The sequence below is a fragment of the Onychomys torridus genome, chromosome 8 (genome assembly GCF_903995425.1).
Source record: "Onychomys torridus chromosome 8, mOncTor1.1, whole genome shotgun sequence".
In the NCBI taxonomy this organism is placed as follows: domain Eukaryota; kingdom Metazoa; phylum Chordata; class Mammalia; order Rodentia; family Cricetidae; genus Onychomys; species Onychomys torridus.
Window position 1 is genome coordinate 109,450,876 of NC_050450.1, and position 19,347 is coordinate 109,470,222.

The 19,347-nt window shown below is 44.0% G+C and overlaps 1 protein-coding gene across 1 annotated transcript in view; it reads left to right on the plus strand.

Moving 5' to 3' along the window:
- Positions 1 to 19,347, plus strand: part of Tbcd (tubulin folding cofactor D) — a 167,549-nt gene that overhangs the window by 21,922 nt on the left and 126,280 nt on the right. The window contains exon 8 of the mRNA XM_036198362.1: positions 18,571 to 18,616. Within this exon, the coding sequence (XP_036054255.1) occupies positions 18,571 to 18,616 (46 nt within the window). The remainder of the gene's footprint in view (positions 1 to 18,570; positions 18,617 to 19,347) is intronic.

The window sequence follows — 19,347 nt, forward strand, 5'->3', positions numbered from 1 at the left end:
CAGAGAGCTTGAAATAGGATTCTGTTTGGATTAGTGGGTTACAAAGTTTCTAGTATCTAAGTTTAAATACAGACTCTGGGACCTATCTAGAAAAGCCCATTGTGCCCAACCTACCTATTGCTGGTCTTCTCTGCTTGTCTGTTGTATGGCTTTGTAATACTGACAAGAAGAAAAGCTCTAATGTGAAATCACAGAGAGGGTATGACCTTGTGAACAAGGCTAGGAAGTTCTTGGACCAGTATTTGGAGGTCACAGATGGACTCCTAAGGCTTTGTTTGGTTTTGATGTTCAGTGTTGAGAAGGTCATGATGCTTCTCCAACGCTGTTTCTAGAGTTAATGTTACAAGATTACAGAGGCTTTCTGAGGCCATGGTATTGAGAGTCAGCATTCAGGAGGAGGACATGGATAGCCTTATAAAGCCATGGTCTCTAGGGTTTAGCATTCTGGAGGGTTGCATATGACCTTCTGTGATTGTAGGCCCCAGGGTCAGAAATGTCTTCTTGATTTTCTTTGATTACACTGGGTGAGATATGAAAGTAGTTTTATCCTTGGAGGCAAAGGAAACTGTCAGGTCACTCAGAAGCAGGATCCTTTGGAAAAGTTTGAAGGCAACCAGTCATACTGGCATCTTGGGTTTGGCTGTCTGCACACCTTTACACAGGTCCTGGGTCAGTGACCCTGGGAAGGGGATGTGGGACTGAAGATAAGAAGGTGAGTAGAGGCTCTCTGGACCCACTGCATTTGCTTTTGCAGTTGTGTGTGCAACCTGGTTGTGGGAATGAGAAATGTTTAGTCTCTCTTTACTTTCAGTTAATATTGCTAGTGCCTCCAGATGTTTGCCATTCAAAACATGTAGGAAGGAAACATGGGGAAATAGATGTTTTATGTCCTGTGCTTCTATTCTGCTATGGTACAACAGTTTAAAATCAAGATACGATTTGCTTGCTATGAAGACTGTCTGTCCCTTCAGTTGGGTAGCTCCTTCATTTGTTATGTCCACAAAGTTGTGCAGTATCCATTGTCTCCCTTCAGTATGTCAGTCCACATACCACACAGTACTTCATAGTACGGGCAGTCACTGACTGGCCTGTCTGTGGAGGAGACTTCTATGAACACTTGCATATTTAGACTCATGTAGTGAGTGTAGACTCATGTGGCTTCTTTCACTGAGCACAATGTCCTCAAGGTCTGTCCACCCTGGGGCACGAGTCAGTTCGTCACTCCCTCACTCATTTTTTATGGGACTAGTGTGATTAATGCTGTTGGGAATATGAGTTTTTTTTTTTTTTGTTTGTTTGTTTTTAAATTTATGCTTACAGTTTTCTTAGGTATGTAGCAGTAATTTTTTCTTTTTCTTTTTTCTTTTTTTTTTTTTTTGAGACAGGGTTTCTCTGTAGTTTTGGAGCCTGTCCTGGATCTCGCTCTGTAGACCAGACTGACCTCAAACTCAGAGATCCGCCTGGCTCTGCCTCCCGAGTGCTGGGATTAAAGGCGCGCTCCACCACTGCCTGGATGCAGTAATTTTTTCTAATGTATATGATAATAGATTTTTAACTCAGCAGATAGTGTTTTATTTAGCTCATAGTGCTTTTTCTTTCTTTTTTTGTGTGTGATTTTTCTTTCTTTTTCTCTGGTACTGCTGGACTGTCAAGCTGAGACCCTTAAACATGCTAGGCAAGCACTGAACATCTAGCTTTGCCCAGCCCCTAATAGTTTTTTTTTTTAAACATTATATTTTGATTTTTAAGTCTTTCTTAAAAATCATGGTTGTGGGGCGTAAGAGATGGCCCACTTGCTGCCTTTCCACAAGACCCTGGTGGTTCAGTTCCCAATACCCATGTTGGGAGGTACATAAATCCCTGTAACTAGTTCCAGGAGATCTGACGCTATCTTTTGGCCCCTGTGAGCAATTATACACATGTGTGCATACACACATAGATGCACACCACACACACCCATAAATAAAAGTAAAAATCTTTAGAAAAATTATGGTTTGACTTCACATGTCAGTTATAGTGTGCACATACACACACGTGTATATTTTACAAAATAAACGTTTTGCCTTTTTTTTTTTTTTTTTTTGGGATTTGCAAGTACAGATGTACAGCCCACACCTGGGGAGGCTTTTGTTCCAGCTTTGTGAAGAGGTGACTAAGGGAGGCTTTATTGTGATTTTCATTTTGACTGCAGCAGCAGAGGTTGGTACAAGCAGTGACTTACCTTGAAGGATAGTGTGAGGAGGGAAGAGGGAAGAATGGGCAGAGGTCCCAGCTGTGTGCCCACCATGCTATTGATTTATAAATCATGGCAGGTATATACATTTGCGTTTTAGGTAACTGGTGAAGAAGTAGACAGAAATGGTTAATTTGAAAGATTTGGGTGTAAGTAGGTTCTTGATATTTTGGTTTTAATGTTTAAAAAAATGGTATTTTTACATTTATTTGCTGTATGCATGTGCCACAGTGCATTTGTGGTGACTCAAGTGCTCTTAGTTGTTGAGCCATCTTTTGAGCCCAGCAACCATAAAATAATAATAAAAAAGGACTTCAGAATAACTGTTCTCTCTGTCCACCATGTGTTTCCAGGATTTGACTTTGTCTTCAGGTTTGATGACCAACTGAGCCATCTCTTTGTCTCTCTGCTCTACCTGCACCCCTCCCCACCCACTTTTAATTTTTTTTTTGTTTTTTTTTAAACAGGGTTTCTCTGTGTAGCTCTGGCTGTCCTAGAACTTTCTCTGTAGACTAGATTTTGAGATCCACCTGCCTCCGCTTCCTGAGTGCTGGGATTAAAGGTATGCGCCATCACCAGCTAATTTTTGAGACAGGGTTTCATTGTGTAGCCCTGACTGTACTGAACTCCTCTGTAGACTAGGCTGGGCTCAAACTCAGATACATTCACTTCTTCCTCCTGAGTGATGAGGTTAAAGGCCTGTACCACCATGCCTACATTTTTAAAAAATGAGTATGTCTTACTATGTAACTCTGGCTTGCCTGGAATTTGTAGACCAGGCTGGCTTTGAACTTGTATTGATACTCCTGCCTCTTCCTCCTGAGTGCCAGGATTCCAGGTATATGCCAACACCTCTGGCTTGGCATGAGTCTTGCAGGAAATTTTTAGATGAAGAGAAATGTAGCTAGAGCCTGTTAATCCATGGTGGAGCTTGAGGGAAGGGTCTTGAACCTATCTACCATGTGTATGTGGCACTCAGGAGGGCGGGCATGATTAATCTCAAGGGATTGATTTTTAGATTGGTTTTGTTCAACTGTCTGCATTCTTTCTGGATTTGGTGAGAAGGATCTTGCTTTACAGCTCAGGTTAGCTTCGTTCTGGGGTTGTGTGTGTATCATTATATCTAGCTAGCAATCTGCATTTTTGAGGGGCTTTAGGGTCTGCAGCTACCTACTTGCCAGCCTGGCTCAGGAGTTTCTCTGATCTGTGCTGCCCATGGCAATAGAGATATGGCTGGCAGGGTAAGCCGGCTTCCTGCTTACGGGAAGTAGTCTCCTACTGGATAACCTGCTGGGCTTTTTTTTTTTTTTTTTTAAGATTTATTTATTTATTATATATCCAGTGTTCTGCCTGCAGGCCAGATGAGGGCGCCAGATTTCATTACAGATGGTTGTAAGCTACCATGTGGTTGCTCGGAATTGAACTCAGGACCTCAAGAAGAACAGCTAGTGCTCTTAACTGCTGAGCCATCTCTCCAGCCCCCTGCTGGGCTTTAACTGAAGGTTCTTTGAAGGTCCTGGCCAGAGTGCCTGTGGGTTTATCTATTAGGGTGTGGGGGAAGTCACAATGACTACGTTTTGTCTAGTTTTACATACTTTGCCCACAGCTCTTTTGTTCTTTTTGATCACTGGTTTCTTGTCTCTGTTCAGTTCCCAAGTTTTCTGTTTTTCCTTTCTTATTTGGGAGGTGCATGGAGCATAGATTGCACTCAGATATGGAGGACAATTGCTGTTCAATTCCTTGCCAGTTATGCCAGTGGGTTGAGATTCCTTTTAGTGACTAAAGCCAGCTAGACATGTGTGCCTTTATTTGGACATCTTCAAATTCCAGTGTTGAGGGAGAGAAATTCTCTTTTTCCTTCCTCCTGAGGTGTAAAAAGAGTTCCCAGAGGCTTAGAAAAGTTTTCTCCTACCCCCTCAGCTGGGTGTGTTGGCAAGGGAGGGGAAAATGAGACCCAGGTCTCTGCTGTTGGGGCAGAGTGCTTTGGTGGTTTGGCAACAGCACCTCTGCTCTATCTAGAGAGATTTGCCCTGAGGATGGTGAGCAATTGTCTGACGCAGACAACTGAAGTCCTGGGAAGTGGATGAATGAAACTATGGATCAACAGCTGTGGTGGTTTCATCTCCTTGGGCCCACGGTGCCTGACTTGGCCTCCCAGAAGCCTGAAGTCCCTCCTGCTTGGGGCAGCAGTGTCTCCACGTCTCCCACTTTGCTTTCTTTTCTCTTTTGGAGGGTCACTTGGGTCTGGTCTGGCTCCAGGGCAGGAGGAAGTTACGCTTAGTGGGTGGAGCAGTTTCACCATGGGCTTGTCAGACCTGAAGGCAGAGGGCTGGGTGTCCTGTGCATGATGAAACTTGCAGGTGTATTGTGCTTCAGGATTGCATGTTTCCTTTGATGCACTTGGCTTCATTTTTATCCACCTGTTCATTAGTGTGGGTTAGGCGAAACAGGTGAACCCTGAACAAGTCACATCGAAACTGGGATTGATTTTATTTCCCTCGAAGCATAGTCCTCCTGCAGCGTTGATTCTTAACTCTTGTGGGAAGGAAACAAGTGCTTGGCAACTTCATTTCTCTGGAAGGCCCCCTTACTCTTGAGTGTCAGTATTAATGCAAATTGAGAAAATTTGAGAATGGAAAACATTATTTAAATAAAAGCATTGTCACATAAATGTGTTTGTGGTTTTCCCTCGGATTTGAAGTTTCTGACCACTGTGGCTTCTCTGCATTTCCTGCAGTGGCCACGATGTTGAAGGAACTTCTGTTTCCAAAGACAGGCTACTGGCAGGAAAGGTACTGCCTGTGATGATTGGTGGCAGCAGACGCTCTTTTGTTACCATCTGTTGGCGTTGCATCTCCCCTTTACAGTGATGTTTTCCTATTTTTAAATTTTCAGAATTTTCCAAGCATGGTAGCACAAGCCTTTAATCCCTGCACTTGGGAGCTCTGCACAGACAGGCAAGGCCAGCCTGGTCTACAGAGAGAGTTCCAGGCCATGGCTACCCGGAGAAACTGCCTTGAGAAGCTAACAAAACAAAGCAAAACAAAAAACAAATAAAATTCAAAATTTATTTTATTATTGTCTAAAGGTAGAATTATTATTAAACTTATGGTTTGGGAGTATAGCTCAGTGACAGAGGCTACTTGTTTAGCATGCTTGAAGCCCTAGGTTTGTTACTCAGCACTGAAAAACAAAACAAGACAAAACAAAATGAAAAACCCCACAAAATTCCACCAAAACCCAGAAACCTCACAAACAATAGTATTAAAACTCACAAAAGAGGGCTGGAGGGACGGCTCAGTGGTTAAGAGCACTGGCTGCTCTTCCAGAGGACCCGGGTTCAATTCCCAGCACCCATATATCAGCTCACAACTGTCTGTAACTCCAGTTCCAGGGGGGATCCGAGACCCTCACATAGACATACAGGCAGGCAAAAAACCAATGCACATAAAATAAAAATAAAAATTAAAAATTAAACAACAACAACAACAACAACAACAACAAATAAAAACTCACAAAAGTACAGGAGGCACAGGCAGGTGGATGTCTGTGAGTTCAAGGCCAGCCTAGTCTACAGAGCAACAGGACAACCAAGGCTACTACTACACAAAGAAACCCTGTATCAAAAAACTAAGCCAAACAAAAAAACAAAAAAAAAACTCAAGAAAGCCAAGGGTAGCAGGATCCATAGGCTCATTCCAGGCTGCTTCATGACAGCCAGCAGTTGACACGTCAAAGTGTCTCTTTTCTTACATGTAGTTAAAGAATAAACGGGGTCAGGTGCCTGGGTACCAGTGACTGTTGACTAGATTACCTGTGTGATCAGGTGGGAGGACTAGTCTCCTGGACTTGGCTCTGCCGGATCCTTCAGCCGCTGACCAAGCTTTCCTGGCTTTGGCCTCTAAGAGGCTTAAGCTATACTTGGATTTCATCTCTCCTAGAGGCCTGAGGCACAGGTGTGGTACTCTGCTCTATCTGGAAGAGAAGTGACAAACTTCTCTTGCCTCAGAAGTGTGTGGAGACTGATCAGTACCAGTCATGTTCTTTAGACAGAACCTAGCCTATTATCGTCTTATGGGCTTTGGCCTCTTTTTTTGTGGGCTTCTGTGGAACCTGGCGTCTTGAGATGCTCAGGCTCAGTATGCCAAGGGCAGAATGGTTGTGCCTTGTTGCTCAGGGTAGCTTTTCTTTTCGTTTTATTTTTATATATTTTGTGGGTGTGGTGTGGTGTGTGTGCCATAATACTTGTGTGGAGGCCAACTTGAAGAAGATTTTTCTCCTTTCGTCATATGAATCCTAGGAATCTTAACTCAGGCTTGGTAGCAGCCAGTGCCTTTTTCCACAGAGCCATCTTGCTTGCTCAAAGTAGGGTTTTGGGTGGAGACAATGTATGACAGTATGGGGATCAAGTACTGAATGCTGTGGTTCTATAAATTCAGGCTAATAAGTTCTGGAGTTAGGCTTTGAGTAGACTGTGAACTGCTAGCTCTGACTGTATCTAATTTCATGTAGCTCAGCATTTTTACATAGATGAGCCCTGGAGGAACATGTCTGTACATGCAGGCAGTGCAGGGTTCCACACTTGGCAGGGGAAGGGACTTTGTAGGCCACAGAGCTCATCCTCCTTATCCCTTTGAATAGAAAGAAAGTGCTATCTGCCCACCTGCTGGTGTGAGCTGGGTTAGTGCTGGAGGCTAAGGAGCCTAGTGCCTTCAAAACCCTCTTTAACCTTGGCTTTTGGCTTTTGTTGCAGGCCATTTGAATACCTCACAGCTCCACCCCTCTCTTACCTCTCTTCTGGCCCATGGACAGATGTTGATATCTGGTTGCCCATATTTTCCTTGGCCTTCCTTCTCACATGTTCCCTCAGGCATTGGTTGTTGACACCTCATCTCTGATTTGCCCTTGATCTTTCTTTCCTGCTCTCTGTCCTTGTTCTAGAGCCCTCATTCTGTGGGTGCATTTGAGACACCTCTGAAGTCACAGCCTCACCTCATGCCTATTGTCCTCCTTAGCCTTGTGAATGTGGAAGCCTGACAGTGTGTGTGTGTGTGTGTGTGTGTGTGTGTGTGTGTGTGTGTGTGTGTGAGAGAGAGAGAGAGAGAGAGAGAGAGAGAGAGAGAGAGAGAGAGAGACAGAGGCAGAGACTGAGAGACTGAGACTGTCTCTGCCTGTGTCTTCCATGCCTGCTGTGTTGTTTGGTTCTCTTGTCTCCCTTGTCTTGTCCAGAGCTTCACCTGGCTTTCCAGCCACTCTACTGTGATACCATCTTCCCACCCCACAAGTGTTCATCCTGTAGTATGATTCCTTAAGTCTTTTTGCCCTCACTTAAGCCAATTCCATTTGCTGTGCTTGGTCTTTATCTTCTGATGTCCGTGGGGCCCTTAGTATCACCTTTGTCTATTGGGTTCCCCGTAGTTGTGTGCTGTCCCATGGTCAAGACAGGGTTCTCTGTATAGTAGGTTGCCCCTCAAGGGGATAAGGAGTGAGAAGCATCAGAGGGAGGACCTGCCAAGGACAGATGGGGCTTGTCTTCCTGTCATCTGAGCACAGAGGATGGCAGTTTGTAATCAGTAGACCAAGTTTTCCAAGTTGGGCAGCTGGGACTGTTTTCATGCTTGTATGTGGACTAGGAAGCTAGGCTGATGAGGCTTTGAGCATCTGTGTGGCTGGTGACCAATGTCTGGTCATTAGAGAGGCTGGGCCCTTTGTGGCCGGAGGATTGACCAGCTCCCTGTGGGTAATGGTTAGCCAGCCCTCTGGCTATGAGTCATGCTCTCACTGTGGAACAACAAAATATCTGTATCAGCTCCCTGAAATTGTCCCCTCTGTATCCTTTTTCAAAAAAATTGGGCAGTTGACAGTTTGTTCTGACAGTTGGTTCTTTTCACAGATCTTGTAAACTCTGTGGTCTATGTGTACAGATCAATTGTCCTTTGGACATTCTAGTGGCCTAGCCCTGCCAGGTGAGTCCTCTATCCTGACAGCTCCCTACTGCTTTGTGTTATGACAAAGGGTCTGGGACCTGTGCATTCTGTAGTGTGACCCAAAGAGTCATTGGAGGGCTTTTGTGCTATCCTTCCCACACCTTGACATAGAGTTCTTGTATAGTCCAGGCTTACTTTGAACTAACTCCTCCTCCTCAGTCCAGCTCTGGAGTGATGGGATTGTAGACATGTGCCACAATGCCCTTTTTGATCAGTCTGATACCTCTCAGCCAAAGGCGTTGCTGGCTCTTGTGTTGGCTTTATGGGTCCTGGGTGTACATACTGCTGTCCTTCCTTCCAGGGGTCGTTGGTGCTGTGCTGAAGACATGATTTTTGGTACAGCCTCAGCCTTTCCTTGCCTATGTTCTTTTCTTGCTCTTTTTGTCTCCTTTACTTCCACATCGGGCCAGTGCTGACCTTGCCTGCATTGCGGAAGTTTGGGATTTGGTCTCTGACTTCAGGTGCCTCAGCCATACTGGACATTCATTCCTCCATGTGCCCAGGTACTTGTCTTTGAGCCTGGGAAGTTCCGTGGTATTGGGATACCTTCAATCCTGGGCTCTCTGTGGGAGGAGTGTTACTAGATTCTTTCACATTTGTCAGTTGATTGAAGAATGGTTATTTTTGCTTAAAAAGCACTAGAAATTGAAATAAGCAGCAATAACACAGACTTGAGGGGCTGGAGTTATTTGCCCTTAACATTGGTCCATTTTCTTGTTGTCTAAGGTATTTCCTATTGGTGAGTTTTCTTTCCACATCATGGAGATTGCAGTTGCTATGAAGAATTGATTCTCTAGAACTGGCTGTGCTGGTCCATGTAGTAATCAAGCACTCAGGAGGCTGAGGCAGGAAGATCATGAGTTTGTGGTCATCCAGCTCTATAGGGAAATCCTGCCTCATATAAATGAACAAACAAACCTGAACTTGATGTTTTAGCTTTTCTTTATCTGAAATTCTTCTGGTAATGAGATGGTTTCTTTCATTTATGTGATGGAAAAGGGGCCTTTGTTTCTCTAGTAAGGAAATACTCTCTTTCCTGGAAATCTTGCCTCTGGGATATGGTCAGACCTGAAACTGCCCAGTGGGTGGTTTGTATCCTGAGAATTTGGGTTGATCTTGCAGTTCAGAAGTGGCCCAGTGGGGTTGTAGAGATGGCTGAGGGGTTAAGAGCACTGGCTGCTCTTCCAGAGGTCATGAGTTCAGTTTCTAGCACCCAGATGGTGGCTCACAACCATTTATAATGAGATCTGGCGCCCTCTTCTGGCGTGCAAGCAGAACACTGTATATATAATAAATCGTTTAAAAAAAGAAGTGGCCCTGAGGAGCCATCTAGGAGCCACTCAAACTAAAAATGTTCATGCATCCGTGGTCACAGGGCTACTCAAAGAGCTGGGGCTGTGAGGAAGGGCATTATAAGAAATACCATCCCTGATTCTAATGAGTTATTTATCCTAATCATTGACAGCCGATATCAGCTATCTGCCAACTGGGCAGGTAATGCCTCTGGCCTGGATGGTGCTCCTGGGGCTGGGTTCTGCCCCATATCCAACCACTCCCTTTCTAGTGTCAGCTTACTGCTCTTCCTGGGACAGTGAGACCTTTAAGATGTCTCTCATTTTTATTTTTTTAAGCCAATAGATGTGCTAGGCCTCAATTTTCTAGGTTCTACTTTGTGGAAAGAGTTTCTTTCCCCACAGTGCTGGAGGAAGGGGCTTTAGGGGTGGCCTGTTCTGGATGCCTTTGTATTGTGAAGAAGCAATGAGGGTAGATCCTCTGGTCTAGACAAGAACCTGACTTTGGGTGCTCAGCCTGGGATTGGTTGTGTGAATTTTGGCAGTCTTTTTTGCTTGGGTTTTGACTTCCTGTGTGACGTGTTTAAAAGTGCCTTCTAGGTCTCTCATCACTGGTTTGCTAAGCTTTTCACGATGGAGAACTTTCTTAGTATTAGGACAGAGTCAAGAAGAATTGTTTGCTCTGCGCCTTGTCCCATCTGTGAGGTGGTATGGGTACAGCAGTGTTCTTTGGAGAGACCAGAACCTGTATAAAGTGCGTGTGGTAACCTATTTTAATATTGTGCTTTTGAGTTTGGTTTAGTGCTGGTCATTGTTGCCAAGGATTCAGATTGGTGAGCTTCTCAGAGACCTTGCATTTCAGTGACAGTCACATCTGAGCTCTAGTGCAGGGACCTTTCTCCAAGGGCCTGGGGTGGAGTTGTTTTTTTTGGCTTGAATTTGGCAATGCCTTCAGGGAGCCTCAAACCAGCACCTCTCGCTTGGCAGGAGGGTGAACTTGCTTCTGTGTGGCTCTTCAGCTTGTGATTTACAGGGCTTGGAGAGCATGCCCCAGGGAGGGGAAGCTAGGTTGGGTGGGGAGCAATAGAAAGGTGCGGTGGTGGTTTAGGATGATTACTGGGAAACTCCTTTTGTTTGCACCTTGTGCTGAGCTAGTTTCTAGAACAACAAAAACAGACGTGGTTGCTCCTCCTGTGCTGAGAGGTGTTTTTTCCAAACTGTTGGTGGTATAGTTGCCTTGGTGCTGCCTGTGCTGTTCAGAAAAGCAGGTGGCTTTATGTTGGTTCCTATTTTATGCATCCTCAAAAGTGGGGTGTGTGTATGAATCAGTGTGAATGCTGGAGTTCCTCTGAAGCTGAGAGTCACTCTCCCCAGGGTAGGGCAAGCACTGATCAACATTGGAAAGGTTGAAGTACTGTGAAAAACTTTTAAAATGAAGTGTGGCCATGCTCGCTGTAAACCTGTGGTCCTTGCCTCACGCTCCAGTCCCCTAAGTGTTGTGGAGACGCCTTTATGTGAAAAATCAAAATCCTCTATTTTCCTTTTGCCTGGGTGCTTTATGGATAGTTGCCCCCCTCCCCCCAGGATTTTAGTGTGTAGCCCTGGCTGCCCTGGAACTCACTCTGTGTAGTTGGTTATTTTTATTCTATGCTCTTTGGGGTCCTGCCACCCAACTCCCAAATAAATACATGGAGACCTATTCTCACTCATAAATGCCCTGTCTTAGCTTGGCTTGTTTCTACCCATCTTTTTGTAAGTTATCCCATCTATCTTTTACCTCTGGGCTTTTACCTTTCTCTATTCTGTATACTTTTATTTCCTTTTTACTCCGTGGCAGGCTGTGTCCTAGGTGGCTGGCCCCTGACGTCCTCCTGGCCTCCTCTTCTCACTCCTCCTCTTCTCCTATTTATTCTTTTTGCCTGGCAGCCCCACCTATCCTTTCTCCTGCCTCGCTATTGACCGTTCAGCTCCTTATTAGGCCATCAGGTCTTTTAGACAGGTACAGTAACACAGCCTCACAGAGTTAAAGAAATGCAACATAAAAGAATGCAACATGTCTTTGTATCATTAGATTAATATTCCCCAGCATAAACAAATGTAACACATCTTAAACTAATATTCCTCAATTGCTTTGTAGACTAACCTGGCCTCGAACTCAGAGATTTGCCTCCTGAGTGCTGAGATTAAAGGCATAGTAAACTAGTTTAGTCAGCAGACTATATGAGTTTTCACAGAACATTCCAAGTAGATGTGTAATAATCAGTGTAGATATTAGATTTAATTCTACCCTAACAAGTTAGAGAAGATAGATGTCTTTTTACCCTCAAATAATATTTTTTATCAATTACTTGGGAATTCCATATAATGCACCCCAATCATGTTTGCTTCCCATTCTTCCCAGGCCCACCCTCCCATTCTTTCACCCTCCCCACTCAAGAAAACAAACAAACAAACCCCCAAACAAATACCAAATCCAATTTGTGTTGCCCATCTACTCATTGTTGAGCATGGGTAAACTCCCAGTGGCCAGCCCCTTAAAGAAAACTGAGTGTGTGTCCCACTCTCCCCCCCCCCCCCCAGAAGCCATCAACTGTGAAGAGCTACATTTTAGCATCTTTATCACAAATTTTAAGGACTCTCTTCAATAGTGTCCTGTCTAGACTGGTTGTTTTTGAGGTGGGGGGGTTGTCACAGAAGCCTTCAATGTCTCTCATTCTTAGTTATGAGTCTGCACTCATCAGTACCACTGCAAAAGAAGCTTCCTAACCATAGCAGCTGGCAGTACCACGGATCATGGACTTCTGCATGGTTTTGTGGACATCAGCATAGTTTCCAGTGACAGCTTGGATCATGGATGTTAACCTGGTCCCTGGGCGGCAACATGGTTTATGTAGGCAGCATGGATCATGGATGTAAACGTGGTCTCCAGCAGTAGTACAGATCACGGACGTCAACATTGTTCTCAGTGCCAGCATGGACCGCAGTCATCAACATGGTCTCTGAGGCAACATGGATCATGGATATCAACATGGCCTCAGGTGGAAGCATGTACCATGGAAGTTTTAATCCAGAAAATGAACCATTCTTCATCTTGGATATCTTGTAGCTCAGAATCAGGGTGATCATATGGTTGGGCAGCAAGTTTGGGGGCAGTACCTTTGAGAAGTCCAGGCTGTTGTATACCATCCTACCCTTGGTACCAGCCACCTTACCCTTGGTGCCAGCCACATTACCCTTGGTGCCAGCCACCCTGCCAGTACCTCTAGCACCATTGTGTTTGCAGTCTGTGGGTAGCGCTGCAGCTCTCTCCTCCCCTCAGCAGGGCAAGCAGCGTGCGTAGTGATGGCTGTGGCAGTGGTGGCAGCAGCAGCAGTGGCACTGGCCTAGTGATGGGGTGAGGCTGGCCGGTGGTGGCCAGAACCTCCTGGCTGCCTGAGGACTGGCCCTGCCTGCTTGGCAATGACATGTTCCCATGCATGTGGCTGCAGGTATGTCTCTAGTTCTGCTTCTATCTGCTGCTCGCTGCTCTGTTCTGCCATCTCTTATTTTATAATTAAATTAAACTGTTAATTAATCAAATTATTTAATATTAGAGTTTAATATTAAAGTATTAAATTAAATGATAAATTATGTGTATATGTATGTTTGTGTGTGAGTTTGTCATGTGAGTACATGGAGGTCCGAAAAGGCTGTTGGGCCCACTGGAGTTACAGGTGGTTGTAAGCTACCTGATGTGGGTGTTGGGAACTGAACTTGGATCCTCTGGAAGAACAGTACATACTTTTTTTTTTTTTAAGCTGAGGATCGAACCCAGGGCCTTGTGCTTGCTAGGCAAGCACTCTACCACTGAGCTAAATCCCCAACCCTAGTACATACTTTTAACTGCTGAACTCTCTCCAGCCTTCATAGCTGTCTTTTATAAGGTTGGGAAGGCTCCTCCTTCTTTACAATTTATTGGGCTTTCATCAGGAAAGTGATCATGTATTTTTGTTTGTTGTTATGTTAATTTGATAGATCACATTAATGGATTATCGGATACTAAACTAGTCTTGCATTCCTTGCAGATGAGGGATAAACTCCATTTGGTTCTGGTGTAAAATCCTTATAGTATGTTGTTGAAGTCAGTTTGTTAACATCCATTCAGGGTTTTTAAATCTGTATTCCATAGATGTTGGTTGCAGTTTTCTGTTATAATCTTGGCTATGTATTGGAATAACAGTGACCTCATATAGCCATTTGGCAATCAGTAGTGAAGTTACTAATTTTTCTACTAGGATTTTCTTTGTGGGAGGTTTCTAAACCACAAATTCCATTTTTTTTTTTTTTTTACATAATACAGTTCTACTCAACATTTTTATTTATTTTGTTTTCTTAGAAAAATTCTGTATATGTATGTTTTGCCTGCCTATCTGTTTGTGCACTACATGCATGCAGTATCCATGGAGGCCAGAAGAGGGTATTGGATTTTCTGGAACTGGAATTTCAGGGGGTTGTAAGCAGTCATGTGAGTGCTGAGAAACTGAACTTGGATCCTCTGCAAGAGCAGCAAGTGCTCTTAACTGCAGAGTCATCTCTCAAGCCCCAAAAGTTTCTATGTTTTTACCTGTGCTAATTTCTTTTGAGGTGTTTGATTTGTTGCCCTAAAGGTCATAAAACTCCTTTACCATCCTTTGAAAGTCACTGTCCTTTGACTTTCTCATGTTCCTGAGTTTGCACATCTGTTTGTATATGCTGCTCTTTTTGCTGTTATCTTCTTCTTTTTTTAGTGTTGGGCCTGTGAACCTAGGTCTGAGCTACACCCTCTGGGTTTCTTTTTAAAGCAAGAAAAATTGTTTCTCACACATAGCAGTACTGATTTCAGTATGGTTTGGAATTATAGGTGTTTTGAGGTCCTTAATGCTTTAAGCGTGGTTACCATTGCCTGTTTTATGGCTTGTGCTGTGCTCCTGGCTGCTTTCTGGACTAACACAAAGCCTCGTGTGGACAGCAGTGGACCTATGTAATGCTGTCCTGGTATTGTACAGCTGAGGAGGTGACTCAGGAAAGTGCCTCTGACTTATTGCCATCTATATCTGGTGGCACATTGTTCCACAGTTTTTGAAAAATTGGGAACATCTGTTTTAGCAATTACTTTTTAAGCCATTGACTATCAGAGTTTTGAATATTACTTTGAAAACTGATTGAAACCTGGATGGTTTTTATAACAATATGAAGGCTTTTAATGTTCAGATGTATTTGTAATATAGATACACTGGCCCATTTTAGGTTTTGTTAATTTTGTAAGTTGTCTTTGTTAAAGATGGCCTTTTTTTTCTCCACCTATGACTGAAAAAGGAACAAGGGTAGCTGAACATCTGATTGGGAGGTGGGTGCATCAGTGAAAGGGTGCTTGGTGGGATTCTGGGATGTGCTACCTCTGAAAGGTGCATTGAGGCCAGGCCCTTGGATTCCGCCTTGTTTTTGTAGCCAGAGTCTAGAGACTCTGAGCAGGGAAGATGTGGTCCTTAGAGCCTGCTGAGAGTGTAGTTCTATAGTGTTAAGGGATACACAGCAGTTTAGGGGTGAAAGTTGATTATTCATGTGAAGTTTGACCTAACTTTTTAAAAATGAAAAGGATCTAACTTCTGTATTATCCCCCATGAGATTTATGATCTGTGCCTGAACTATTGAGTTCAGAGTTTGCAAACCTGAACTGGCTTTTATGTGTTGTGAGCTAGGTGGATGGACAGGTGGGCAGCAGGGTGGGGCTAACCTCTGTCCCAGATGGTGGTCAGGTTGGCCAGCAGGGCCATGCTCTTCTCCCTTTTTACTCCTGGTGCCAGACCAGCACTAAAGGTACAGTGTATAGTGCTTGGGTTGTGGCCAGTTGTCTTGGGGGGGGGGGGAGGCAGAGGCCTCCCTTCTGCTCAGGGGCTTCTCTTCACTGGCAGTGGAGTGGGTTAGGTGGAGTGAGTGGGAAAATATAGAGCCCTAGGGTCCACTGATAGGTTCCTTCTGGCCTGCCCCAACTAAAGCTTTTCTTGGTGACACCTACCTGAGGCCTCTTTAGGTTCACAAGGAAGCAGTGAGGGGCTCCAGATCACTCCCTTATTATGAACCCAGGTTCACTGAGTATTTTGGGAATGATCTCCTAACATATGACATGGTGTTTCAGATGTGACAGTTAAGGGCCTAAGTCCTGGGTTGCCATTCATTTGAAGTGATGCTGCTTGTGGTGTTGGGGCTCCAGAGTGAAATAGAGTCATGGGACTTCTGTCTAAAATGATCAGTCGTGGACTGGGGTTGAGTTGATGGAAAGAAAAATGGTAGAAAGAGCAGAAGGAAGATAGTGTGATTTCTGTTAAAGGGTTGTTGTGACTGTCAGCATTTTTGAAGTTGTGGTTGGTTGATCTCAGTTCCCAGATGGGAGCTGAAACAGTTGGGTTGCCTTATCCTACCCAGTGAGCGTAGAGACTAGAGTTTACCACTGTTCTAGTGCCTGGCACAACTTGTACTGCAGGACCTTTGTCTGACAGATTTTAGAGGCTCCCCAGTGCCACTTCCTGCTTTAAGGACTTCTTCCTGAGCAGCTTGCAGTCTGGGGAGCCAACAAGCATCACAGACTTCTCTGGGTTCTCTTGATATAGCACTAGTGGTTCTGGGATTTGACATCAGGACCTGGATTTTACCTTTTGGGGTGTGTGTGTGTGTGTGTGTGTGTGTGTGTGTGTGTGTGTGCGCACGCTTATACATGTGTGTTTCTGCAGTGTGTGTGTGTGTATGTATGTATGTGTGTGTGTATGTGTATGTGTGTAGTGTTTGTGTATGTATGTGGGGACTAAAAGGAAGGATCCAATGCAGATGATTAGACATTGACAGTACCTAATTTTACATTTGGTGCATCAGTATATGTAGCCAGAATTTTCTCCTGTTCCCACCCAGCCCCGTGGTCCATGCTTCTCCAGGCCCACCCAGGCCCAAGGCTGGTGTTTCTCTAGGACTGGGGCCCACAATCCCACAGCCACTTATAAAATAATCATTCAGAGGCTTATATTAATTACCAATTGTATGGAATATGGCAGGCTTCTTTGCTAGATATCTCTTGTAACTTGACCCATTTCTATTAATCTATCTATAAGTTGCCACATAGCCGTGGCATTACTGGTCTGCTGTCATCTTGTTGCTCCTTTGGTGTCCGCTGGCATCTCCCCAGACTTCTCCCCTCTCTCTGTCCCTCCACTTCAATTTCCCTCCTGGCTGTAAGCTTTCTTGCCATAGGCCAAAACAGCTGTATTTAGTAACCAATGGGAACAGCATATATTCACAGCATACAGAAAGAAATCCCATGGCATGTATATGTATGTTCTTGTATGTCATTACATGGGTTTATGCCAGTTTTAAATGCTTATGACTTGTGTGTTTACATGTGTTTATGCTTATGTTTTATTTGCCTGTTTCTTTTTCTCTTTTCTTTCTTTCTTTTTTCTTTTCTTTTCTTTTTTTTTTTTTTTTTTTTTTTTTTTTTGCTTTTCGAGACAGGGTTTCTCTCTGTAGTTTTGCGCCTTTCCTGGATCTCGCTTTGTAGACCAGGCTGGCCTCAAACTCACAGAGATCCACCTGGCTCTGCCTCCTGGGTGCTGAGATTAAAGGCGTGGGCCTGGCCTGCCTGTTTGTTTCTTGAGACAGGATTCTTCTTATATAGCTCTGGATTCCTTGGAACTTGCTGTGTAGACCAGGGTGGCTGTGAGCTTGTAGTGATCCTCCTATCTCTGTCTCTCAAGTGCTAGGGTTTTAGGCATGAACCACCAATGTCCACTTGTGCTTGTGTTTTCCATGTGTATAAATGTGTGGCATCAGTGTGGCATCAGTGCTCTAGTGAAAGAGAACTGGTGTTCCAGTGAGAAGAACCAGAATTCTAGCGAGGACCAGTGTTTTGGTGAGGGTCAGTGTTTTTAAAAAAATTATTCATGTGTGTGTGTATGTATGTATGTATATGTGAATGTTGGTGCATACTTGACATAATGCATGTATAAAAGTCAGGAACAAATTCCAAGAGTTGAGAGAATCTGTTCTAATTGAAGGACCAGTGTTTTAGTAAGGACCTATAATCTAGTGAGGACCATTGTTTTAGTATGCTAGTGAGAAAGAATTAATTCTAGTGAAGATCAGATAGTTTTTAGCTGCTGCCCTCCAAAGTCATTCATAGTACTGTGTACAGGGCCTGCATGTTGTGTGGCTACCATCACAGGGAGGGTGAGTTTGGGAGGTACTAGATGCAGTGGTAAACTGTGTCAGAGGGTAGAAGTCTGTTCTATGGAAGGTGAAGAGGGTGTGACTCTCCTCCTGGGTTGACTTAAGATGGTGAGAGGTGAGGAAAGACTTCTGTGGCTTCTCACCTTTGTGTGTATTCTTTGGTCTATAACTCTTATTCTTTGATATCTTTATTTGTACACAGATAACATAGTGATGAGACTTTTCTACCTCTTTCTAGTTCAGTCTGTACATACTGCAGGTGAGGATCTGAGCCCCTTGGAGGACTAGACTCCATTGACATGCTCTTGCTATGAGTGGACCTGTTGGAAGATCCCTTTTCTAGACTTTCCTCTATCATGAACTGAATCTCTTCACCTGGTGTTTGGTGATGTATGTAGGTGGACTATTTTGATCCACCAGCCAGTTTTCAAATAACCACACAGAGACTTATTATTAATTATAAATGCTCTGCCAATAGCTCAAGCTTGTTACTAGCTAGCTCTTACATTTTAAATTAACCCGTATTTCTTATCAGTGCTCTGCTATGTGGCTCAATATCTTTTCTCAGTACATCTCCTCTCCATTCCCAAGACTCTGTCTTCTTCCCAGCAACCTCTAGGTCTGGTTCTCCAACCTAACCTTATCTCGTCTAGCTATAGGCCAGTTAGCTTCTTTATTAAGCCAATCACAGTGACATACATTCACACAGTATAAAGGAATATTCCACAGGTGTATGCTCAGCAAAAATTCTAGAAGAGTAATGAATTTGTTCTCATAACTTGTGTACGTTTTAAACTTAGAAATGTATTTAAAACTATTTTTTCAGGCTCAAATATTTAAGCATGGAAAACGTGAAGATTGTCTGCCCTATGGTAAGATTAATTTAAACAACAGTATGTTTGTGCAGTGAGTTTGTGAGTCTGTAATCAAGTGTGCTGCTGTAACACTTTTTTACTAAAGCATAAATCTGTAGCTTTGTGGATTTGGACACTGTTATAGTTCTTTGACTTTCTGTTTTGTGTTCTTTAATATGACTTTGATAAACTGTTCTACTTATTTGAAATACAGGAAATTTCTAAAGGCTTTGTAGTGAGGATCTTGGTTTTGCAGTGCTCCAAGTACCCTGACTTAATCCTGGAGGGGCCTGGTCATAGTCTTCCCATTTCCTCCCATTGCTTCATCCCTCCATATCATCTTACCTCCCCTCCCCATGCGTCATCCCTTGTACTCATTGCTTTATTCCTCTCACCTTACCATTTCATGTCTCCTCCATACCCTCCCTGTGGGTTTCATTCCCCATCCTTGCCTCATTCCCTCCCCATCACCCCATTCCCGTTACCTGTCACCTCATTTCCTCTCCCCATCGCCTCATCTTAATACCTCGTCTCCTTTCGACATCATCTTGTTCTCGGTCTCCATCATCTCATTCCCCCATTGCCTCATCCTCCTCCCCACCACCTCATTCTTCTTCTCCATCACTTGATATCCCCTCTCCATTACTTTATTTCTTCTTATCATTCATTCCTTCCCCATCCCCTCATCCTCTCTTCCCATGGCCTCATCTACCCTTTCCCTCATCTCATGCTCCCACTCCATTGGTTTG